At 53.0% G+C, this 23,067-nt stretch overlaps 11 protein-coding genes across 11 annotated transcripts; 4 read left to right on the top strand and 7 right to left on the bottom strand.

Moving 5' to 3' along the window:
* Positions 1-953: 953 nt before the first annotated feature.
* J4E86_003971 (uncharacterized protein) lies at positions 954-5,318 on the bottom strand (the record flags this gene model as incomplete). Its single annotated transcript, XM_051444519.1, has 8 exons — positions 954-2,218; positions 2,270-2,692; positions 2,741-3,302; positions 3,356-3,951; positions 4,031-4,619; positions 4,668-4,818; positions 5,045-5,136; positions 5,187-5,318. 8 exons carry the CDS (start codon positions 5,316-5,318, stop codon positions 954-956), a joined length of 3,810 nt encoding a protein of 1,269 aa, XP_051304144.1.
* A 509-nt stretch (positions 5,319-5,827) lies between these two features.
* Positions 5,828-6,759, top strand: J4E86_003970 (uncharacterized protein; the record flags this gene model as incomplete). The annotated part of the gene is made up of 3 exons (XM_051444518.1): positions 5,828-5,881; positions 5,908-6,125; positions 6,267-6,759. The coding sequence occupies 3 exons, from the start codon at positions 5,828-5,830 to the stop codon at positions 6,757-6,759; spliced, it is 765 nt and encodes a 254-aa protein (XP_051304143.1).
* A 465-nt stretch (positions 6,760-7,224) lies between these two features.
* J4E86_003969 (uncharacterized protein) lies at positions 7,225-8,637 on the top strand (the record flags this gene model as incomplete). The annotated part of the gene is made up of 3 exons (XM_051444517.1): positions 7,225-7,729; positions 7,782-8,025; positions 8,079-8,637. 3 exons carry the CDS (start codon positions 7,225-7,227, stop codon positions 8,635-8,637), a joined length of 1,308 nt encoding a protein of 435 aa, XP_051304142.1.
* A 690-nt stretch (positions 8,638-9,327) lies between these two features.
* Positions 9,328-10,055, bottom strand: J4E86_003968 (uncharacterized protein; the record flags this gene model as incomplete). The annotated part of the gene is made up of 3 exons (XM_051444516.1): positions 9,328-9,743; positions 9,814-9,936; positions 9,992-10,055. 3 exons carry the CDS (start codon positions 10,053-10,055, stop codon positions 9,328-9,330), a joined length of 603 nt encoding a protein of 200 aa, XP_051304141.1.
* Positions 10,056-11,461: 1,406 nt separating this feature from the next.
* Positions 11,462-12,641, top strand: J4E86_003967 (uncharacterized protein; the record flags this gene model as incomplete). Its single annotated transcript, XM_051444515.1, has 2 exons — positions 11,462-11,569; positions 11,619-12,641. 2 exons carry the CDS (start codon positions 11,462-11,464, stop codon positions 12,639-12,641), a joined length of 1,131 nt encoding a protein of 376 aa, XP_051304140.1.
* Positions 12,642-14,230: 1,589 nt separating this feature from the next.
* J4E86_003966 (uncharacterized protein) lies at positions 14,231-15,491 on the bottom strand (the record flags this gene model as incomplete). The annotated part of the gene is made up of 3 exons (XM_051444514.1): positions 14,231-14,552; positions 14,612-15,341; positions 15,398-15,491. The coding sequence occupies 3 exons, from the start codon at positions 15,489-15,491 to the stop codon at positions 14,231-14,233; spliced, it is 1,146 nt and encodes a 381-aa protein (XP_051304139.1).
* Positions 15,492-16,359: 868 nt separating this feature from the next.
* Positions 16,360-17,636, bottom strand: J4E86_003965 (uncharacterized protein; the record flags this gene model as incomplete). The annotated part of the gene is made up of 4 exons (XM_051444513.1): positions 16,360-16,711; positions 16,771-17,026; positions 17,081-17,488; positions 17,543-17,636. 4 exons carry the CDS (start codon positions 17,634-17,636, stop codon positions 16,360-16,362), a joined length of 1,110 nt encoding a protein of 369 aa, XP_051304138.1.
* A 542-nt stretch (positions 17,637-18,178) lies between these two features.
* Positions 18,179-19,342, bottom strand: J4E86_003964 (uncharacterized protein; the record flags this gene model as incomplete). The annotated part of the gene is made up of 2 exons (XM_051444512.1): positions 18,179-18,862; positions 18,887-19,342. The coding sequence occupies 2 exons, from the start codon at positions 19,340-19,342 to the stop codon at positions 18,179-18,181; spliced, it is 1,140 nt and encodes a 379-aa protein (XP_051304137.1).
* A 603-nt stretch (positions 19,343-19,945) lies between these two features.
* On the bottom strand, positions 19,946-20,689 carry J4E86_003963 (uncharacterized protein; the record flags this gene model as incomplete). Its single annotated transcript, XM_051444511.1, has 1 exon — positions 19,946-20,689. The coding sequence occupies one exon, from the start codon at positions 20,687-20,689 to the stop codon at positions 19,946-19,948; it is 744 nt and encodes a 247-aa protein (XP_051304136.1).
* Positions 20,690-21,389: 700 nt separating this feature from the next.
* Positions 21,390-21,771, top strand: J4E86_003962 (uncharacterized protein; the record flags this gene model as incomplete). The annotated part of the gene is made up of 3 exons (XM_051444510.1): positions 21,390-21,412; positions 21,463-21,645; positions 21,699-21,771. 3 exons carry the CDS (start codon positions 21,390-21,392, stop codon positions 21,769-21,771), a joined length of 279 nt encoding a protein of 92 aa, XP_051304135.1.
* A 38-nt stretch (positions 21,772-21,809) lies between these two features.
* On the bottom strand, positions 21,810-22,970 carry J4E86_003961 (uncharacterized protein; the record flags this gene model as incomplete). Its single annotated transcript, XM_051444509.1, has 3 exons — positions 21,810-22,537; positions 22,591-22,854; positions 22,904-22,970. The coding sequence occupies 3 exons, from the start codon at positions 22,968-22,970 to the stop codon at positions 21,810-21,812; spliced, it is 1,059 nt and encodes a 352-aa protein (XP_051304134.1).
* Between the last annotated feature and the right edge of the window lie 97 nt (positions 22,971-23,067).

The following is a 23,067-nucleotide window of genomic DNA, read 5'->3' as shown; positions in this document are numbered from 1 at the left end:
GCGGAGTATGCCATTGAAACGGCTGTTCTGTTATTGGGCCAACGTTGTTGTCCTTGAAACTAAGGCTCACCTACTGCCACAGTATACAGTGTGCGATCGTCAGGAAAAGAGTATGAAACTGTTGACACGAGCGATGCTAAGACATGCTCTGGCCAGGAAGCTTTGGTTGCGCGGGTTGCGATTGGTCCCGGGGAATACGTGAGACGTCTTGGCGGTTTGACCTGACGATGATGGATCGCGTTGTGCTTCAGCACCTCCACACACGCGGCGGCGGCATATGGGTCGTTAGAGCCACACGCCGGTCTTTTCGTGCAATTTGCGGGTTAAGGCGGTGGTTCTCGAGAGTAAAGCCATGACGCGCTTCGTGGGCCCAGCGCGCGTCAGAGCTGTCTAAAGACGCGTACATCGGACGTTCATCCAACGGTGGGATAAACCTAAACGCGCCAACGAAGAACAGCAAGGAAAAGTCGCGTCAGGTACTTCAGCGGTCGGTATCGCAATCCTCGGGGGTGGTGAGGCACGTACAACCGCTGGCCTCGGGAGGTGAGGAAGAAGGAACGATGCCCCCGAGAGTGGCGCAAGACCCTGGTCGATAAGCGAGGCATTAGCATGATCCGGCCGCGGGCCACCGCTTCTCCGCTGAACTTCTGCATCAACACGTTCGTCTCCTCAGGCCATTTCGCGCATCATCTACTGTCGCGTGCTCACTTGCCTTATGGCACCAGGTGGGACCTGAAGTCACTCATGGAGTACGTCATAGCTTCATGGCGCGAACTGTCGGCAAACTGGATTTCATGCTCGGGCGACCGTACGATGCACGTTTTCCAGATTGACATCAGCAGCCTCAAGTCGAATATTGAAGATGGGTATATTACGTATCGCGAAGTCTATCAAAGGTTCTATTTACGATCATAGTGCAGATGAAGAGGAAACGATGAGCCGTGCTTCGAACGTCATGTCGGGACCGCCCGATCCATACTTTGGCCCAAGCACATCTCATAGTACACACCCTTCTTGTCAAGTAGTTCTTGATGTGTGCCACTTTCCACAATCTTTCCCCTCGCGAACACCATGATCATGTCCGCATCCTTGATAGTACTGAGACGATGCGCTACCGCGACAGTTGTACGTCCACTCTGCGCTTCCTCGAGCGCCGCCTGAACTACCCTCTCGGATTCAGTATCCAGTGCGGAAGTAGCTTCGTCAAGAAGCAGTAGGCGTGGCTCGCGGATGAGTGCTCTGGCGATGGCGATACGCTGGCGCTGCCCACCCGATAGTTGCGTGCCTCTACTACCACACATCGTCGCAAAGCCGTTTGGCAAAGATGCAACGAAGTCGGATATGTTCGACTGCTTGGCTGCGGCTTCGACCTGAGCGTCAGTCACGTCGACTTCAACACCCATGGCGATGTTGTCCCGGACCGAGCCTTGATACAGGACTGGCTCTTGCTGGACCAAAGACACACCTCGGCGGTACTTGCGTGGACAGAGGTCCATCAACGGAGCGCCATCGCAGGTGATACGCCCCGCAACGGGATCATAGAACCTCTCCAAGAGCGAAACCATTGTTGACTTCCCGCAGCCTGAAGCGCCGACGAGAGCAATGAATTGACCGGGGCGGACATCGATATCGATGCCCTCCAGGACCTTGGCGTGGGTCCGAGACTTGTACGCGAAAGCAAGGTCTTGCACCTCAATATGCGCTGGACTCTTGTCCTTCTCGTCGTCAAATGGCGGCTTTGATGCGTCTTCCTGCACTGCAGGCTTCATTGCCCGCAACCGAAAAACGTAGTTGGCCGCAGTGGCCGACTTTGTGAGACTCGTAGTGTAAGAGAAGAAGGCTGCAGCTGCCTCTCCAGAGAAAATGACACCGATGAAGACCGTGAAGAATTGGGTAGTCGTGTATTCTCCCGTGCTGATCAGTCGGCCGCCGTACCAAAAGCCCAGGGCCATTGCCAAGAATGAGATGGACTGCGTCAGTGCGTACCAAAACATGGTCCACACCAAAGCTTTGATGCCGTCTCTTGCGACACCTCGTAGTCGATCTTCGTACCGGGCGAGGATGTGTCTTTCGAGCGCGAGACTGGAGACTGTGCGAATGGCGGAGACTGCTTCGGATGCGAGTGCAGCGCTGCTGGCGAAACGTTTGCCCGTAAGATCTTCTAGCTTGAATTCAAGTCGAATCCTGAGGTACCCAGAAAACACGATTGGAGGCATAGCTGCGCCAAGTCAGTGTCGATTACTGGAGAGAACTGAGAAGTGATACTTACCTCCAAAGACAACTACAAGACCGAGCTTCCAGCCAACCACGATGGCAAGAATCGAGGAAGAAACGATGTTGACGATGTTGATGAAAATGAGCATCAGGTTGAAGCCCATAAGGTCGCGCAGTGCGTCAGGGTAGGCTCCGAGTTTGGAGGCGAGCGCGCCGCTTGCATTGTCTTGATCGTCGAAGAATGCCATGTCTTGCTTGAGGACAAGGTCGAAGATCTCGCGTCTGTATACCCTGGCGACAACCTGTGCGACAACGTTGCTGGCCCAGCCAACAGCGCCATAGACAACAAGATTGCCGATTGCGACAACGAAGAACATCAAGGAGTAAAAGTCGCCCTGTTCTACTGCCCTCTTGGAAGACAGTTGGAAGGCTTCGACGACGCGAGAGAACAGGATGGCTTGAGCTGGGTAGGTCGCTCCTGTGGTAGGTCAGTAACAGTCGAACAAGAAACGAGTTGACAACTTACCTCCAGCTAGTGTTGCAATTCCCAATATGAGAAAGCACTTCCAAAGGGCACCCTGTTCCTTGAGCACTATCCAGGCACACTTCACCAGGTTGTAATTGATGCTGTCTTTGTCGGAAACTTTCGCTTCTTGGCCGATAGCGGATGCTTGAGTCTGCGTCCGTACTAGATCAATCTTCTCTGCGGCAAAATCTTGGTCTTCCTGCTCTTCGCCCTCTGCTTGGCCGAGGTCCTGGGCTCTGACGAGACGAGCGTATGCACCACCAGCAGCGAGAAGCTCGTCGTGTGAACCTTGTTCAACCACAATTCCAGCAGCCATGACTGCGATGTTGTCGGCATTGCGAATGGTAGAAAGCTTATGAGCGATGACGATGGTTGTGCGACCTTGAGAGACACGCTCAAGTGCTTGCTGTACGATCTTCTCTGCCTTTGGGTCCAAAGCGCTGGTGGCTTCATCCAAGAGAAGGACAGTTGGCTCCGAGACGATACTGCGCGCGATGGCTAGTCGTTGCTTCTGACCGCCCGAGAGGTTCATAGCACGCTCACCCAACTGCGTGTCATAACCCTATTCAACGTTAACAATCCATATGCAAGTATCTGAGGAGCAACATGGCTCACCTTTGGCAGCCGCTCGATGAACTCTTCGGCATAAGCGTTCTTGCAGGCCTTCTCTACGAGCGCTCGCTGCTCGCTCTCGGGCAAGTTGGCCTTGTCGGTGCCGAACAAGCCGAATGCGACGTTTTCGTAGACAGTACCGGAGAAAAGCACTGGTTCTTGCTGTACTAATCGGATATTCGTACGTAGCCAGGTGAGATTGAGCTCTCGTATGTCAGTACCGTCGAGGTATATGGCGCCGCTAGCCTGATCATACCATCGCTCTATCAAGCCGATGATTGTCGATTTGCCGCTGCCTGATGCTCCTACGAGGGCTGTAGTCTTTCCAGCAGGCGCAGATAGCGTTAAGCTCTTCAAGACTGTGATGTCAGGTCTAGCGGGATAGGCAAAGCTGACGTCTCGAATCTCGACAACACCTTGACACACGCTAGGCACCTTGCCATCAACACTCAAGGGATCAATCTCGGACTTCCGATCGATGGTTTTGAATAACTCGTCGGCAGAAGAAGAGGCCTTCGTCAGAGATATGATCTGAGGTGCTATTGTTGTCATAGCGGTTGCTGCGACAATGACAGCGAGGATGACGGTAAACACGTCGCCTGTCAACGGATTAGTACATAATAGTATCAATCGGGTAGATCTGAGGAACAATTCGACCCAGGTCGGTGCTTCACATACCACTCTCTTGGACTTCGCCCCTGGCCCACATCCGGATGCCTTGCCAGAAGGCCAGACCATAGCCCGCATAGATGCAGAAGAACTCGACTGAGAACATGACGGCATAGTTCGGGGACTTCTTCATACCAACCTCCTGGGCATCGCCAAGAAGCTTGTCATACTTACTGGACAGCAATGGATGAAGCCAGAACGCGTGAACCGTGCGCACAGTCGCGAAAATCTCTTCCGCAAGTTGTCCGGCTTTGGAGTAAATCGGTAGCAATTGATTCTCGTTCTTGGTATCAATGCCGATGGAAACACCGACAACGATCATGATTGTAGGAACGATGCTGATCGTTATCAGGGTAAGTTTCCATTGGACGATGAAGGCGATGATGAATGCTGAGACGAAGGTCGATACACCTTGAACGGTCAACGTGAGCTTCTCCGATATACCGTTGTTGACATTGTTTCCGTTCGTCGTAGCCTGTGTCGTGACCGAAGCGGCTTCATCTGAGTCGAAGTATGCGATGTTCTGGCGGAGAATACTCTTGATGAAGTCCAATCGTAAGGCCTTGGTGGTGCGGATGGCTGCGATGGATACAAATGCCTGCGAACGTGAGCATGCTTTCACGGATGTAGCTTGTTAGTCACATACCGAGTGAATGTAGACGAGACCAAACTTCGCAACAAAGAGGTAGATGAAGTACAATGTGTATTTGTTCACTTCGGCACGATATTGCGCTGGCGTGATCGAGCCAGTCGCGAACCCAGTGAACGTCGAGATGAACTTGCCAAAGACCAGATCCCTGTGTGATGGAGGATTCCGTTAGTGTGTGATTATTGATTGATCGACGATAGGTCTTGCGAGAATCTTTGACCGTCCTTGACACGTAGTGTGAGGCCCGGACAACTTTCCATTGATGTTTATCATTTCACATGAACGAAACAATAGCAATGCGCAATCATCCAGGCCACCACGTTTCGAACATTGATGGAGGGGACAAAAGATCGTGATGTGTGCATGTCTCTTACATTAACGGAAGTAGTGTTCCAGCGGCGATGGCTGCAACGAATGCGATGGTGTTGAGGATCCAGCTTGTACGATCTGCATACTTGAAGATGCGCTGGTATGTCGTGAGCATCGTGTTCCTTCTAATTTGTTCAATACACTTACGACGTAGCCACCCATGCCACCCTTTGGCTCTTCAGACGTGACATCGCTTTTGACTGTCGGCGCCTTGCTTGTCTTGACGTCATCGCTGGCGCGCTGCTCGGGCGTGTCGACCATTTCTTTACTCGTCGACATGTTTGGGGTGAGTATTGCAGTCCTTGGACGATTGGACTGCAGTGCGCCACATTGATATCTGAAGCCATCTCGTCGAAGTTGCGCACATAGCTCATGTTTGCCGGACTTTGCAAAGTCCGGATCCGCGGTGAAAAGGGCGATCAGAGGGCGCGTCGCAAGCGGCTGAAGATTTCCCAAATGGCGCGGGATACGAGCAATGCGAGCCAATCGGCAAGTCCCGGGCCTTGGCACAGTCACGAGATCGCGCGTTCTTCGTAGTGATGCCTGGTGAGGCCGAATGCTGCATCTAGACTTCAAAACCCTGTATCTTCGACACTCTGGAAGGTTTAGTTGGTGAGATATTGGACTGCTGCCTGTCGGTGCGAGATTTCTGCTGTTAGTGATGACATCGTTGATAGTTCCCACAGCCCCGGGTTCCGAGAAGCCCGCGCTCCGATAAAGTCCACAATATCCGCCACTCTTGCACACCACGCGTAGAATACTGCGGCTCGGATTGCGTAGCCGACAATATGGAAGACGACGATATGGATGCGTCGCTTGATGGGCCCATGTCCAAGCGTGCGGTAAGTCGCATGAGCCAGCCACCCAGATCAGCGCCCAGATTGACGACCCACATCTAGTGCGATGCCTGCCGGACACGCAAGATACGTTGCGACAGAGGCGTGCCATGTTCCAACTGCAAAGCAAGCAAATTGAGTATGATTTGTTGGGCCTGAACTTGAAGTTGCCGCTGATTCGTGCAGCTTGCAAAACAGCTCCCCCTCAACAGAAAGCGCAGCGACAAAGGGTTCACATATCTGAAGAATAGTACGTCTGAACCGCTTCCAAAGTGGACCTCGCTGCTTGTGGCGTCAGCCTTACCCGTCGACCGTTCTTTGCCCCGCGGCCAAACAATCGAATCGTGCTGATCTGGCGTTGAGTAATCTTGTTCGAGCTGACTCGATTTAGCGAGAAGAAGATTGATAGAATTGAAGACCGCTTAGCTGGTATTGAGAATGTTCTTGCCAGTCTCGCAACGAAACTCGGCAGTCTGGACCTCCAGAAAGACTCGCATGAATCCAGCAGCCAATCGCGGTCGAGCCGAGTTGGCCCTTCAAGGAGTCCTGGAAGTGTCCTCGTCGAAGCCCCCACACCCGCGCCATTCGAGGGCGAGAGTTCTATCAATAGCCAGTCAGACTATGCTCGCGAGATGCTGGCACGAGCGATCGGGAGTACACCCTCTATTGGACAGAATGAAGAAGTCAAGTTGGCACTTACTGCTCTTTCGGAGATGGTCTCTCAGCACGGCCAAAACCCTGCAACTTCCAACCCCTTGATCAACCAGTCACTTGTCGACATTGACCCATCGAAGCTGGAACGACCGCCTTGGGAAATTGCGTGCTATGCTTTGGAGAAAGCTAGTGGTATGTCTACAGACTTTGTACCATTCAAGCCGATCTGACATGACCAGAATATCCAACTATGGCCTTCGCAGTGGTGTTTCCGTTCTTGAGAATGGCCAATCTCAAAGAGATCTTCTATGATGTGTATCATAACCCAGAAACTTGTAGCGCCGCTCGCCGTGTGCTCACGTTCGGCGTGTTGGAGAACGTGTTCAACGAATTCCGGACCTTGCCACTAGTCAATATGGACACCACCAACTATCAATCGTACGCCATCATAAGTCGCAGGCAAACAGAGGTAGCACTGTCGCAGCTAGCTATATTCTTACCGGCAAGCTACGAGAATATTATGGCTTTGGTCCTTGGCGCTGCGCAGGCGGTCGAGATGTGCAAGCCATCTCTTTGCTGGATTATGATATCCAGCGCTGCGGGCTTGTGTCAGAGCTTGGGCTATGTAAGCAATCATGTGCAAAATGCGTGTGAGACGACCGCTAACGTCCTGCATTTAGCATCGAATCAACACTATGATAGACGACAATCCCGAAGACAGACAGACGAAGATCCATATCTTCTGGATGATCTACATGCTTGACAAGACGCTTTCGCTACGTTTGGGTCGCTCAAGTATCCTCCAGGACTGGGACATATCGTTACCGTTTGTAGTATCCAGCGACCCTAACGACAAGCACGCCGAATCAAGCGCCTTCTTATCGTACTGGATTAAGGTTGCGCGAGTCCAGGGCCTGACATACGAGAAGCTATTTTGCCCTGCCGCCTTTACAAGATCTACGGAAGAGCGCACGCGAATCGCGATTGAACTTGTCAACAGTCTTAACCAAGCCTGGTACGAGCGTGGGGATGCGTCGATCGTCTACTTTTCGCAACAAGGCCAAACGTATCATCTCGGTACGCCGAGATCGAACAAAATAGGCAACAGTCCAAATGAGACACCACTCCCGTCTCAATACAAGCGCTATGTGCACAAATCTCAGGGTAAACAAGGATCAGAAGTCAACGAATACGTTCAGGGTAAGTTTCACCGTCGGCGAGATTTGAACTGCACTGACTTTCTTGGTTGAAGGCTCTTTCGAGAGAGTCCAAGACATCTTCTTTCACTCCGATGTCGTCATGCACTATTCTACCTGTGCACTCATACAGCGCGCGGTCAGTCCAGGAAATATGAGCTTTAATCAGGAGTGCCTCGAATCCTCGAGAGCGGCCCTTGTCGCCCATATGAGGGCTAGTGCACAGTTCAACAAAAAGGGTCAGGAGGACCTCTGGTCGGGATATGTACATTGGTCGGTTCTTCAGGCACCGTTCACACCGTAAGTCACTTGATGCTTTCCAGCGCACGGTCGCAGCTAACTCATACCTGCAGTTTCATTGTGATATTCTGCCACTCCATCCAAAAAGCCGATACGTCCGACGTTGAACCAGATCTAAACTCCCTTTCCGAATTTGTCGGCAGCCTGGAATCTTGCCGCACAATTTCCGAAGGTGCAGACAAGCTCTACAAGATGTGCCATCTTTTCCTACGAGTTGCCAGGCTCTACGTCACGGCTAAGAAACAGGATGCTGCGTCAAGATCCCGGGGAGTTATGCAAAATAACCAGTCAGGGTATTATACAACCGTTGATGGCACGCAGCTGGACCTCAACGCAATGTCCCAATTCGATCCGTACCTTAGTGCGCTTGGATTGATGCCTGATACCGCATGGCCCACGACATATCCCAACGCTTCCACTGCAGCCACGACGACCGCGTTTGAGAAAGGCGAGGCGATGAATAACATGGATGCCGTTGGTTCGTCCGGCTTCGGTTTTGGAGCGTCTCAGGGAAATTCCAATCCCATGCAGGACTGGTTCTCAGGCTCGCGCTATCTCATGAACCTTATGGAGCCAGGCGACGATCTACAAATGCCGGATCTAGACCTGTAACACACGTCATCAGGGAGGACGACATGGTTTCCGGCGTTTAGAAGACGGTGGACTGCTTCGGCGGCATTCTGGTTGTCACTGACATATACCCCACTCTTGACATTGCTAGATGTCCACTATTTGCATTTATGCCTGGGTTCTATGCTGAAGGCTCTCGCGAGAGAGCTTCCATTCTATTTTATTTGTTGGCGTCATTGAATACCAATCTAGATTCCAAAAGCTTGTGTTTCGTAATATGATGACGTTCAGCCAACTGGTTTTCCATGACATGAGTGCAGACGCGAGCCGACGTCGCAGATTCTCTTGCATCATATACTTGTTCGCTCTCATAACACTGCCCATCTATGGAAGGGCGTCATCGTTGCAGCCACCAATTAGAGCAATTCGACAGCGATGCATGTGCCCTCTGCCCAAGCAGTTGGAAGAACAAAGCATGATGCTGCATAACAAAGGTGCGTAAGCGGGGCGAAATGCTCGGACTGTGATGCGAAACTGAAACAGCCTGTTTCATATGGGGAAGAGAAGCTTGAGTGAGCAACATGCAGCATGCAACAATGGCAACAAGGGTGTTCGATCACTCATCATGAGCATTAGATTTGTTACGTGATAATGCTGCTCCACGCGCTGATATATTGTCGATGCTATTATGCTATTTACACGCGCCGTCTCCAACCGGCAAGAAAGCTAAGCCTACACATCAAGGTCCGGCATCGCATTGTCGTTAGCCCAATCCTTGATCTTGTCGAAGTTCCTGCAAACATGGTGACTCTCGTAGTCAGGCCAGTATCCCTCCTTACCCTCCTGCGGATGGAAAGTAAAGACGTTGACGTCAGAAAGACACATGAGGTTCATGCGGAGGATCTCAATGCAGTGATCTAGATGCGCCCTGACCTTTTCAGGCTTGTCGTTGGTGTCGCTCCACCAGAGCTTGGGGTAGTAGTCGGGGTAGGTTGACATGCGGAGGAGGTTGAGGCAGTGCAGTTGGTGGAAGACTTCAAGTCCGACTCGGTAGCCTGTTTCGCCTGTCTTGGGGTCGGTGACTTGTAGGGCGTCGGCGGGCTTTTGTAGCTTGGGGAAGTCTTCCATCGAGACCATTTGGTCGGGCACTGTGATGTGTTAGTGATGGGGTTTGGGTGGAGAGGGCGCGGGTATAGGGGCGTAGAGATGATGACTTACGATATGCAACGTCCATCCATGCGTTCTCTACATCATCCGTAATGCCGACATACTTCGAAGAGTTCAAAGGGTTGGGTAGTTCAAATTTTGTGTGACTGTACTCGACAACGTGCTTTGCAGGCGCTAGGTCATATCAGCCAGTATTCATTAGGGGTACGATTAGGATCTGAGTACCTACAGAAGATGTCGAACTGATCCATTAGCTTAGCCGCCGAGTGGCCCGAGTAGTCTTTTTGCGACATGACCGAGCATAACAACGACAGCATTGACACTGTGAAAAGGAACAAGTTGAATAGTGTGAGATAGATGTAGCTTCTCCGCCGTTGCCTGTCATCGCTTTGGTAGGGTGTTGTAATAAAAGCGGTATTCTCGGCGTCGCCTTGCGATGAGCTGGAATCTGTGTATTTTTCCATGATGTTTTTCGATTGCGCGAAGAATACAATGAATGAGATGAAAGCACAATAAAGTGATGTTGAAAGGAGAAATATTAGTCGACCTGCGATAGAGAAGAGAATGCTGCGCTCAACGCTTGAATAGGACGAAGATGAATAGAGATGGAAGACCAGCGAGCGAGTAAGTGGGAGACGTTGGCGCGAAGACTATGGTAGACCTGCCAACATCGACCCCCGATACGTTCTCGGTATCGCCATGGGTAGGTCACCGAAACACGGAACATCTCAAAGGGTGCCGCTATGCCGTGCAGGCCGCTTTCTCCAAGGCGTCTTGTTCCATCTGCCCAGGCAACAATAGCCTTGCTCCAAGGCATCAAGCTTTTACCAAGCCTTCTGAGACGCAGAAGGCGGGATCGTCGCCGCTTTTTCGTTGGTTCAACTGTTGCATGGGTTTCGAAGTGGACACTTAGCCAAGACTGGATGTTCATAATTCGGCACCATCGTTTCAGCTTGGCGCGCCAGCCAAAACGAGATTCTTACACTGACATGACACGCACATGGAACAAACGTCCCAACCGCATGATGACAGAACAACGGAAATAACGTCAAAAGTTGCCAGGGCTGGAACAACAGAACCGCGGCTGCGCGCCAATGGTTTCCGAGGCTAAACCCTTTCTGGACTAGTCTCGACCAAATGAGTGGTCAGTTCCCGAGGACCAACAGTCTCTATCAAAGCAAGCTCCAGATCGCATTGGCGATGCGCGAAAGGTACCCGGTGGATGTTGTCGCGGAGCCTGAGGCAGGACCTCGTAGCCTGGCGGCTGGGTTGGACATGACCGTGTTCTCGAGACACCGACAGGCCTTGTCGACGGCTGGCGGTGTCGTTGGTGGAGACGCCAGGCCGTCAAGACTTTCTGTGTTTGGCTTCCCATGCAAACGCCGTCCATCGCCATCGCATCGAAGCGAGCACAGTGGCTTCCTGCAGGCGGCAGGTGGGGTGCCACCTCCGCTTCTGTGCCGTAGGCAATGCAACATGTCTCAGGAGTTGAAGGCGAGAGCGAGCAAGCATGCAACCGCCATGCCTACCAGGAGTCGAGTTGACTTATAAAGCATCTCGAAGCTCCAGAAGTAAAAGGCATCAACGTTGAACGTGCTCATTCCTTCTCACATCCTGCTCAGTTCTGTTTCATCCATTCTTCTCTGCTGGCAGATCCATTCTTTCAACCGATTCCAGACTCAGTTAAACTTTATTCAATATGAGATTTACCGCACTTACTCTTTTGGCCCTGGGTGCCTCAACCTCTGCCTACGTTGTGCCGAACAACAAGCAAGCCGTTGACAACGCTGTCAAGGCACGCATGCCAGTAAGTTATGCGATTATCCTGGGCATGTCATAAACTTACAGTTCTCCAGGGAAGCGGACCAGTCCACACATCTAACCTCGTTGCTGCCCTTGCAGGCCGTGGAGTCGAAGCCCGTCACCACAAGGGCAAGGGTGGAAAGGCTGGCGGTGCTGGTGCTGGTGCCGGTGGCGCCGGCGCTGGTGGCTTGGCCAAGCTCTTCGGCCGTGATGCTGAAGAGTTGACCCAGGAAGAGGACGATGCTCATTGGGCCGACCTCCACACTCGCTCTCCCCATCACAAGGGCAAGGGTGGAAAGGCTGGTGGTGCTGGTGCCGGTGCCGGTGGCGCTGGCGGCTTGGCCAAGCTTTTCGGCCGTGACGCTGAAGAGTTGACCCAAGAAGAGGACGACGCTCACTGGGCCGACCTCCACACTCGCTCTCCTCACCACAAGGGCAAGGGCGGAAAAGCTGCTGGAGGTGCCGGTGGTGCTGGTGGCCGGGGCAAGCTCAACAACCGCGAGGCCGAAGAGCTGACCCAGGAGGAGGACGACGCTCACTGGGCCGACCTCCACACTCGCTCTCCCCACCACAAGGGCAAGGGCGGCAAGGCTGCTGGCGGAGCTGGTGGCCGAAAGGTCAACAACCGCGAAGCCGTGCCCGAGCCCCATCACAAGGGTAAGGGAGGCAAGGCTGGAGGTGCTGGCGGAGCCGGTGCTGGCGGTTTGGCCAAGCTGTTCGGACGCGAGCCTGAGCCACACCACAAGGGCAAAGGAGGCAAGGCCGCTGGTGGTGCTGGTGGAAAGGCCAAGCTCAACAACCGCGAGGCTGTCCCCGAACCCCATCACAAGGGCAAGGGAGGTAAGGCTGGTGGTGCCGCTGGTGGTGCTGGAGGTGCCGGTGCTGGCGGTTTGGCCAAGCTTTTCGGACGCGAGCCTGAGCCGCACCACAAGGGCAAGGGAGGCAAGGCAGGAGGTGCTGGCGGCGCTGGCGGCAAGGCCAAGCTCAACAACCGTGAGGCTATGCCTGAGCCTCACCACAAGGGCAAGGGTGGAAAGGCTGGAGGTGCCGGCGGCAAGAACAAGCAGAACAACTAGACGGACCTTGCACCCTTTGGACTTACCACGATAGATGTTGGGGGGTAGAAGAGTTGGTGGCGCGAGTAACCTGGATGATTCCTTTAGTATATCTTTTTCCTCATAATGTAGATACGGATGAAAACAATCTGATCAGTGATCAAAGAAAGCCCGGCGTCTGGACGTATACATTGGTCTCTGTGATATGAGTGTGATTGGTCATGAGCCATCCTGGAGGTATTCGAGCGACTTGAGAAAGTTGTGCGTCGTGTGATAGTTGCTTGAATATATCCCCGCTCTTTCTGATGTGGGGTGACCGACGATCCCCGTGCACGGATTCCCAGTGTCTGCTACTGTCGAGTGATAACAGTCTTGCTACACCGATATGACGTGGTAGAGTACGACGTTATAGTCGATTTGATCTTACCTAAACGGTACAACCATGAGGCGTGTTATCGGTGTCATGGTATAACACGCAGCCAATGACACGGAGGACACATACAGGCGATAGGCGCGCGAGGTCAGCAGTAGCGTCTCCAAGCGTGGAAAGCTAGACCTCGCCAATCACAGCTATCGCATCGGCAAGATGGGCAAATGCCTGTAAAGAAATATGTTAGTATGTGTTTCTCCGAACGAGGATGAAAATATCTACCACACATGTGTATGCTTCGGTGCCTGTGGGACTAGACTTGTTGACAAAGTATAGTCTCAACATGTCCGCAGCATCTCCATCGATTCCGACTGCCGTTTTGGTGAACATGATCAGACCCCGGTGGCCTACAGCTGTTGATGCGCGTTGTTCAGTTGTCGTATGCAACCTCAAGCCGGTGGGCGCCGTGTGGTGAACCGGGCGATGGTAGGACTCGAACTTGCTTGAAGGTCCACAAAGAGCGACCGTGATGGATCTCATGGCCTCCTACATAGTGGCTATTGAAGGTTGCGCCGTGTGTCCAAGTTTCCGGAGTCGTGGTTACACAGTGCTGCGCACTCACCGCTGTATGCCAGTGGGCAGAAATGATGGTAACGATAGTGAGCTGCACAGCCCATGGCGAAGAAGATGTCGTGGGTGGTGCGTTTGCGAGAAGCAGGTAGATGGAGCAACGCACACCACCCAGAGCTTGTACTGCAACGTGGTCGACCGATCCTGTGGGTGACTTGAAGCGCGTGTCACAGCTCGGACATCATTTCGTCTCGTCGGGGTGAGTTCCGGCTTACGACTCCCGCCGCGATATCGCCGTCGATGGTTGGTGGCTCGTCGCAAGCTGAACGGCCTCGTTTGCATTTAGGTTTCGCCGCCGCATATAATGTATTCGCTGAACGATAGCGCGATGTTGATATGTATCAAAGATTGGTCGAGGGTCATTCGATGCGAATTGATGGGGATTGATGGTTGTGCATGGGCGAAGACTCCGATGGCTCGGGAAGGATCGTCGCATCCAAAGTCAAATCACTCGCTGGTCTCATCGGGGCTAACTCCGTCGTAGTATTCGCGCACAATAAAGGAAAATACCGTGGCATTGGCCCGACGCAATGTCGTCGTCTCAGTCCATTCCCACTCCGTACATTAAACCATCACCTGTCAATTCAAACGGCGCTTTGCGACGTGCCTTTCACTCGTCGGTCCTCGCTCGCTTCCTGCCTCGATGACCCACGCTCAGAATCGGGATATCTTTCCATTCACCATAGCCGACATTGTACCCGAGGCGGTTGAAGAGTCGGCGGATGTGCTGGAAGCACTCAAGGCTTCGGTCTGACCAGTAGTGGTAGGCGGCCGCGCGGAGTGATGGATCTATCATCAACAATTCCCTACGAATGCCGAGCTGAGGGTCCGTTACGTGTCTGAGTACAAGATCGCAAGTGTGTGACCATTGATTGACGATCATCGACCAGAATTGGGGGACGCCGTCGATGTTGGCGTTCTCGGCAAGCCGGCTGAGAAATGTTAGTTAAACTGAGCAATGCCATATGCTGAACCGGAATCGAACACTTACCGAATGTCCACGATGTTCATGATAGTGCTGTAATGAGACGCAACCATGTCTTTTGTGAAGTACTCCTCGTACTTCCTCAGACGATCAGCCTTGGCCCGATTCATGAATGGGACCAGCTTCGCCTGTTCGCATTCGAGTGCTGACTCCCAGTACGGGCTACCATTGGGTGGGTCAATGTCAAAGACCGGGGGCGCGTCTTTCATCACCCGGTAGAGTTCGCGAGCGCGCTCCAGCCGCTTCTTGTTCAGACCGCGGGCACCAACAGCAGTCGAATCAGCAGACTTCCAAGCATGAGTGTATTCACGTTCCCATAACTGCTGAAGATCTGCGATGCCTTGTTCATATACCGCGCGGTTTGCGTCTCGATTAGCAATTCCTGCTTCACCTTCGCCTTCGACCTCAAACTGACAGATACATGCATCCAGCATCCAGTTGGTGATCAGTACTTTCACATTGAGAGTACTGAGCTTCCCGCGGATGAATCTCTGTATGAACGACTTGGGTCCGTAACGCTCAGTCTGCACGGTATCTCGGGCCCTGTTGAAGACGATCTTGGCGAGCGTTTGCCCCGCTTCGTCCTCAGGCGCACCAACGATAGCGTGAGACATGCCAGCAGGGACTGTGCCGTAGTATGCGCCCACAAGTCGTGCTCTCTCGGTTGCGATGTCTTGGGTGACAGGCCAGACTGGGTCATTCACGTCGAAGTCACTCTGCGGAGACCTTGCCGTTACTGCAGAAGATACATAGTTAGCATTGTACGATACACAGTGTTGCGGTCAACTTTACCGCGCTGCGGCTGCTCATTGAGCTCAGCCCATCGAGTATGTGCCGGAATCTCAACATGGATCGCCGGAGGTACGTCCAACGATACTGTCGCCATTGTGGCGAGGGAGGTTGTGATACGAAGTGTGTAAATATGAAGGAAGTATTGTGATAAGATGCTGTAAAGAAGAGACCTCGGGAGTGTAGAAGACTGGAAGTCAAGTCAGCAGCAGAACTGAAGTATATAATTCGCCCATCCAGCCCACTGCCTTACCTGACCACGGGAGGAAGCTGAGCCACGTGGTTCTCTCACTCCAACCTTTACTGTGAGCACAATGTCGGGATTTCCGGCTTGACCAACGGTTCTAGGCGGTCTGTTACTATGGAGCGGCAGGTCAACCTTGGCCCCGGGGAAGTCTGCTCGTAGGCGGTTGTGCAAAGCTGCTCTTCAGCTTGTACATGAGCTCGACCAATCTCATGATTAACATCGCGTACAATTGAGCCGGGGCGGCCTGATCTTCATCGGTAATTTGGGTACCGCCAATGTGGGCGTCTAGTGAGTGAGCTCACCCGCTTCTCCATGAAGCCGTGAGTGGTGTGAGCAAGCAGCAGCAGCAGTAGCAGCGACGACGGAGCTACACTGTGCGAGGAAGGAGCTACTTTCTTCCTAGCTAACTCTTCGTTTTGCCTACTACAGCACAGCTCATTAGAACATTACCAAAATGCATCTGTGACCTGGGCGGCTACAATGGTCTAGGGACGTGAAGCATTTGTGAGGATATATTGATGTAGACGCCAGAATAGCGTGTGGTTTCCTGATTTGTGAGGCGCGAGACGCGTTTCTATCCAGCACCGGCCATCCTTGGCACACATGTGACGTCATCCATCAGTCCAATCCACCGAACTCCTCACGACAAATGCCATGTTCATCCAGTTCGCAGCGTCTCCATCTTCCCGTCCGACAGTACAGGGGCCCCCCTACAGGTCTAGTTGGTGTTCCGTCCATCTTTCTCAGGCGCTGAGCGCTTCTTGCCTCGAGTATCTGGGACCAACACAGGGATATCCTTCCATGATCCGTTTCCTGCTGCCCCAAAGTCCAGAGAGTTGCGAAGGCCGCGGATGAGATCGAAGCATTCGGGGGACCGGTCAGCCGACATGTCGACGCTTGCCATTCGGAGCGAACGATCATTGAGCAGCAGCAGCCTACGCTTGCCGTCCTCCGGCGCGATGATAAGACGATGCAGAAGCTCGCAAGAGTACGCAAACACGTTCCCTACAATTGTGTGGAACGGAGAGATGACATCCGGAGGGTTCGCGACTTCATCGATGCATATGCGCCTGTGGGAGATTAGTAGTGTGCAAGAAGTCTTGATAATGTCCGTAAAGTAGGTACTCACCGAATGTCGACCACAGACATCGCTGCCTCAAGGTCAGACGCGATTGTGTCTTTGGTGACGTGATCGAACCAGAACCTGACGCGCTCGTCCATCGTACGGTCCAGCAACGGGATAAACTTTGCTTGTTCGCATGCGCGCCGATCGAGGAGCGTCGCAACGTCGACAGCGCAACGGGGCGGGTTTGCCATGAGCGTCTCGCAAAGGTCGCGGGTTCGTGCCAATCGGACTTTCCCAAGACCACGTGCTTTTTCGTGTGCTGCTTTAGCCTTGTTGAATGCGACAGTGTAGGTGTCGACCCAGACCTACTCACTCGATGCCATTGCATCGAGTAACGCCTGGCGTTTGGTGTTGCGACGAACAATGGCTCCCTCATCCTCGTTTGGAACCGGGAACTCGCAGATGCGCGCGTCGATGGCGAAGTTGTGTTGACTGGTCAAGAAGTTGATCGTGCTAACCTTGCCGCGAGCGAACTTGTAGATGAAGGAGCCTGTGCCGAACTTCTCGACAAAGAGGTCGCTCTTCATCCTGCGAAAGGTCTTTGCGGCGGTGGCTGTTTTGGCAGCGTCGACGTGCAATCCCACCACAGTGGCCAAGAAACCATTGGGAACAGTACCATAGTACGCTACAATGACTCTTCCGACCTTCTTGGCGTTGGCCATGCTGACTTCCACCTTTGGAATGCCAGTGCTGATGCCGCTGCCTGGAGTACCTGCAGTGACTGCGGGTATACAGTCAGTATTCGTAGATTGAACGGAGACGAAAGGAAGCTTACTGCGTTGTTCCTGTTCGTCCAGCTCTGCGTAGAGTGTCGACATGGGAGCTTCGCAGTTTATCTCCATGACAGGTATTACACCAAAGTCGGCCATGTCGAGGATTGTGTTTTATTCGATGTTGAGTTATGAAAGATGTCGAGTGTGGTGTAGGAGACTGGGAGATAGGTCAGTAACGAGGTTGAGTACATACCCGTCGATTAGGCCTGTTACCTTTACCTGAAGGTGAGAGAAGGCGGCGTAACAGTGGGCACATGGCCGCGTGTACGTATCTTACCTCGACACGGAAATCGGATCTACATCGGATCTACATCGTACTGTTCAAATTGTTGTACTTGTCTGCAGAGGGGTCAGTGGACAAGGAGACATGGTATGCGAACTACGGCCTACTCTACACTGCCTCACTGCACCATCCACGAATATGAAGAAGCGTCACGGAAGACGCTACCAACTGTCTGTATGCATTTGCTAAGGGCTGAGAACAACGAGTACGATGAATATCTCCAAAGTGTAACTTTACTAGTGAATTCGAAGCCATTCGAATTCCTGCGGGATGAGATTCTTGTTCTCTGCTAGCAACATTAAACAATTCTACTTCTGCATCCCCTTAGTTCCCATTTACCTCCTCTTCTTCCGTCTCAGTCTAATCCTGCTCGCCGAATGAAGATAGAGCCAGGGGGCGCGGTATAGGGATTACTTTCAAGCCACTCATCTTCTTCACTGTCTATAATCTCATCCTCATCGTCCTCATCGTCCTCATCGTCCTCTTCATCCTCTTCATCCTCTTCTTCCTCCAACTCAGAACTGTTTGTCTCACCATCTGCATGTTTCTGCCTCAGAGCCTCTCTTCGTTTTGCCATCTCCTTAAGTTTCTCCATCGATTTTCTATCTTCTTCCCGCTCCTTCTCTTTCTGCTCTTGTCGTTGCTTCGCTTCTATAGCTTTCGCCTCCTCTTCCTGCTTCGCCCATTTCACCTCCAATTCTTCGGCTTCGCGTTCTTGGCGTTCCTTAGTTTTCTGGATACAGCTCCACACCACAGTCGTCGTATACCCGTTTCTGAAGTGGTCTTTACTGCCCATTTCGCACTGCATCCTCATACACCCGTTGCCAGCAAACCACATCTTGATTTGTCGACATCGACTCGTTGTTTTCACGGTTATAGGCTCGAGTGACGCATGTTGTGGCATGTCGAACGCTTTTAGCTTCCCCTGTAGCCCTTTTACATCGTTGATTATGCCGCCGAATTTGCCGCATTTACCGCATTTGCCGCATTTGCCGTTGTGAAGCTTTGAGTGAGGATCATAGAACTCGAGTGCTCGATCCTGTTCCCATTATTTGAAGTCCACATTGTCAAGCTCATCAAATAAGTACTTTGTAAAGACTTCGCTTGAGAACATGTCCCAGTCCTCCTGGGGTAGAAATATATCTTTCTTAACGTAGGGGCTTTCGATGCGTGGGGCAGGTTTGCTTTCTTCTAAAGTTTGTCGAAGTGACGCAAATGCCGCGTTGACTTGGGCGTCGCGCTCCATTTGTTCGTGAATCCAAGAGACGTTTAGGCCACGGAGTACGCCTTCAGGGTCGCCTTTGGGGGCATTGAGTTTGTAAAGCACATCGGGTCGATGACGACATGGCTCTTTTCGTGTGCTTTCAACCCTTTTGGTGATTTCCGACTTTGCTGCTTCCAAGCCATTGGGAATGGGGTCTGGTGGTGGATCCGCAGGCTCAATCTTGGACTTCTTCGAGGTTGGTACGGCGGCCTGGGAGGTCTCGCTACGGACGGCTGCGGTGCGCTTTGGTGGCATGTTGGGAATGGAATGACAATAAAAAGGAATGCCTTGTTACTTATCGGAGAGTACACTGAAGATACGGCACCAGGATATATACGTGAGTCGCAAAGAGGAGGCGAGGAGCTACAAGGATGCGTGCCATCGACGTAATCAGCCCCAGTTGTTGCCAGACGCTGCTCCGTGCTCGCTCGTGTCCAGGTTTCCTTGGATAGGAGCATCTCGACGTAATGCGGCGTGGAATATGCCCATCCTGGGCCAAACCAACAGTTGTCACATTTCCTTGTGGATCACGGATCGAAGGCCAAGTAATGGGTATTGTGATGCAGCGTTTCGTTGATATTGTACACATTGCCGGATCATCATGGTATCCTCATGTCACATATGATACATGCGCAGTGCGCCCAGGGTGCGCAGACCTGGACCCTTGACGTAGCAAAACGTAGGGTAAAGCTTCCCTCTCCTCTCCGGCCCTCTTCCGGCACAGTTCTTTTTTCTGCCCCCCTGCGCTATCATGAATCTGTACAAGCCTGAAGCGAAGAATATGCCGTCCGTCGATCCATGCCATGCATGCCAAAAGTAGATCCCTACAACTCCAAAGTGTGGTTGGTGCCGCGTATCTTACACAATGACCTCTCCGTGGTCGACGTGGTTCGGCCGCCACTTGCTTGTATCCAACTCGCCTTCCATGCTGCTTGGGACGGTGACCTCGACCGGCTTGTAGAGGTACCACGCCTTCAATGCTGCTGCCGCTGCTCTTGTCTTGGCCTCGTCTAATGAGCTGCCTGATCCCTCTCCCAGCTTGTCCTTCCCGCTGTACACACCAACCACGAAGACAGGATGTCTGCTCAAGCGACCGGTTTCTGAGATCAATCGGGCGACCGGTGGCTCGAAGCCTTCTCGTGCGCATAACCGTGAGAGATCGCGTGTCGGCATTCGGAAATCGAAGATTGTGCTGATGTCGAGATGTCGGCTGAGGAAGTGGTCGCGGAAGAAGCGCTTGACAAGTGGGGAGCCAAGGTGTACGTGCAATGCGCCGATGAGGGCCCGGACGAAGGACTGAGCTGCCTCTTCCAGTGGTACCGGCGTGCTTTGTAGCGCGTGTGGACTGGGTGCGGCATTATCGGAGCCAAATTCGTCTGTCTTCATAATCTTGTGTGTGGTGGTGATATTCCACTTCCAGGGTGCTTGCCGCCTCAACTCTGCTGGGAGGGCATCGCCCGACTGTATCCTCTTGAATTGTAATAAGCCAGGGTCGACTTCACCACCCGGCTCAGCCGCCGCCTCAATACCCCATTCGCTTGCGATTGTGGTCAGCGCTCTCGGTCCGATGTATGCCTCTGTTGCGGCGAAGACGACGTCCATTGGCAGGCGTGGGTAGTTGCACAGAAGCCACTCGGAGGTGTAGTAGCCCAGCAGCTGGCGTCCGAGTATTGATAGCGAGGCATTATTGAAGGCGGGGTTTGGGTCGGCGGAGGGGTGGATGAGGGTTCGTGCGAGAACCGGGAGGGGGAAGCGAGGCGGGAGAGATAATCGACTCCGGAGGGCGTATAATTTTGTCGAACGTTCGGCGGCGCTGGGATGTGGAGATGGGAGGCTCTCGAGCGGGAGACGCCTTCTTGGTCTGGGTGTTGACGCTGACGGTGTGGCAGAGTTTGCGGCAATCTCGAGTTCCAATTCACCGTCGTCCGGAATTGCTACTGTGCTCTGGAACCGAGCCTGTGTCCGGTGGCTATGAGGTATAATGCTTCTCCGCACGTTCTTTGCCGCTGTGTATGGGCACGAGGGCCGGCGTGGCGAGGGTGCACCCAGCAATTGCGAGGCGCATCGTGATATGGGTATCCGCTTCATTAAGACAAAATGTAGGAGAAGACGGCAGCAGAATCAGGAGAGGCGGAGTCGGCAGCAGCAGCAATTGGCCGGTCGTGTGTTCACACAGGTCATGATCGCGACTGCCAAAGAATTTCCGCCAAGCTTCGGGGCCCGTGCTAGCCCTCCCATGCGACAGCGACCTCAGGGCAGCTCCGCAACAGCAACCCCACGAACCCGCACAACCACCTTTACAATGGGCGGAGGAGGAAAGATCCCGTATGAGCAGCCCGCCAATCGTTTGTCAGTGCAGAGTTGACGTCGACTAGATACCCCAAGCACGTCTGGTCGCCGGCCGGTGGTTGGTACGCCCAACCCGCCAACTGGAAAGCCAACACGGCCGTCGTAGGCCTCGCCCTCGGCAGCATCGTCGGCATGGCCTGGATGCTCAGCGCAAACCGCGAATACCGCGACAAGATGCCCGAGCGCCACCGATTCTTCCCCAGCCGATAGTACGACATACACGGATATCCTCAGATCAGACTTGGAAGCTAACAACAGACAGCTGGAGCAAACAGATTCGGGAACACGAGCGGAAACAAGACCAGAGCATCATCGAGAAGACTCTTGAGGGTTAGATTGGTTATGAGTGAGGAGGAGGAAACAGCGACCGCGACTATGGCTGTATATAACTAGCCAGGCGCTGCTTGAAATCTGAAAGCCTATCTTCGACACGAACCCCGTTCCACGTCTCCCCGTCTGCTGATTGTGAGAGAATGGGCATACCGACTTGCTCAATGGCGAAGCTCGCCGAAATGGACCCCCAAATCGCAGCCTCTTCGAGATACCCTGGTACCCGAACCAGGCCGACCGCCAGGCCGCCGAGAAAGCTGTTGCCTCCTCCTGTAGGATCTTCCACCTTCTCTGCTGACTGGTGGTACGCAGGCATCCATTTGCGCAACCCTTTGCGCATAACCAGGCAACCGTCTTTCCCACAACGCACGACGACCCCACCATTGCCATTACCCACACCACGGTCTAGCCACTGACCGCATAGCTCTTCGATTATTCGGAACTCCACATGATCCTTCCCGTCGGTGTTCTTGCCAAAGAAGCCGCCAAGTTCCCCGTGGTTTGGACTGACAATGTCGACGTGCTTTAGCGCCTTCAGGCAATTATCGTACTCTTCAGGCGTGCAAAGATCAGGAACAGGCTCCCAGATGAATACTGGCCGAGGAATGTGAGCCGAGTTAGGGTGTTGCTTGCGCAATGCAATGATGGTCTCAACCAGGTCGATACAACGTAACGGGGAACAGATCAGATGAAAGGACTTGGACCACAAGAGATCTGTATTCTTCAGATCCTCATGGTCAACGCGCAGCTTCGGCGTCAAGTATCGGAAAGCTTCACCAGAGTGATTAGACATGTGATCACTCACTGGTAACACAAATACTCACCTCGATGCTCGTTTTCACCAGTGTATCCATTCCAACCTCGTGTAGTGAGCCGATTGGGCGTCTCACGTATCAGTGCACCTGTCTTCCATTGTGCAATAAAGTCGCGCAGTTCAGGTGGGAAGTCAGACCCGCAGTCTACAATCCAGCCCACAGACTCTGATTGTGGCGGCGGGGAGAAGATGCGTGCGCCTAATGCGGAATATGATCCAGCTCCCCCAACGATGTCTTTGACTGGCGGCTTTGGTGGGGGAAACTCAATCTCATCTTGACAAGTTCAGTGGCTTGCATGTGTTGGAGAATATCTGACGCATACCGATGATGAACATTCCCAGCGTGCAGAAGTCGATCTTGCCATAACTGTCGTTCTCTGCGTCGGCCATGTTGGATGTTTCCATGTCGGCTTGTGTAGATCGCAAGGTTGATAGTCTGCCGCTGACGTGCATGTCTCGAACGGACCGGGCTTGGCTGCAGACGGCT

This window comes from Alternaria arbusti, assembly GCF_024043155.1.
Source record: "Alternaria arbusti strain BMP 1465 chromosome Unknown scaffold_4, whole genome shotgun sequence".
Lineage (NCBI taxonomy): Eukaryota > Fungi > Ascomycota > Dothideomycetes > Pleosporales > Pleosporaceae > Alternaria > Alternaria arbusti.
This window is presented reverse-complemented; position numbering and strand designations above follow the sequence as displayed.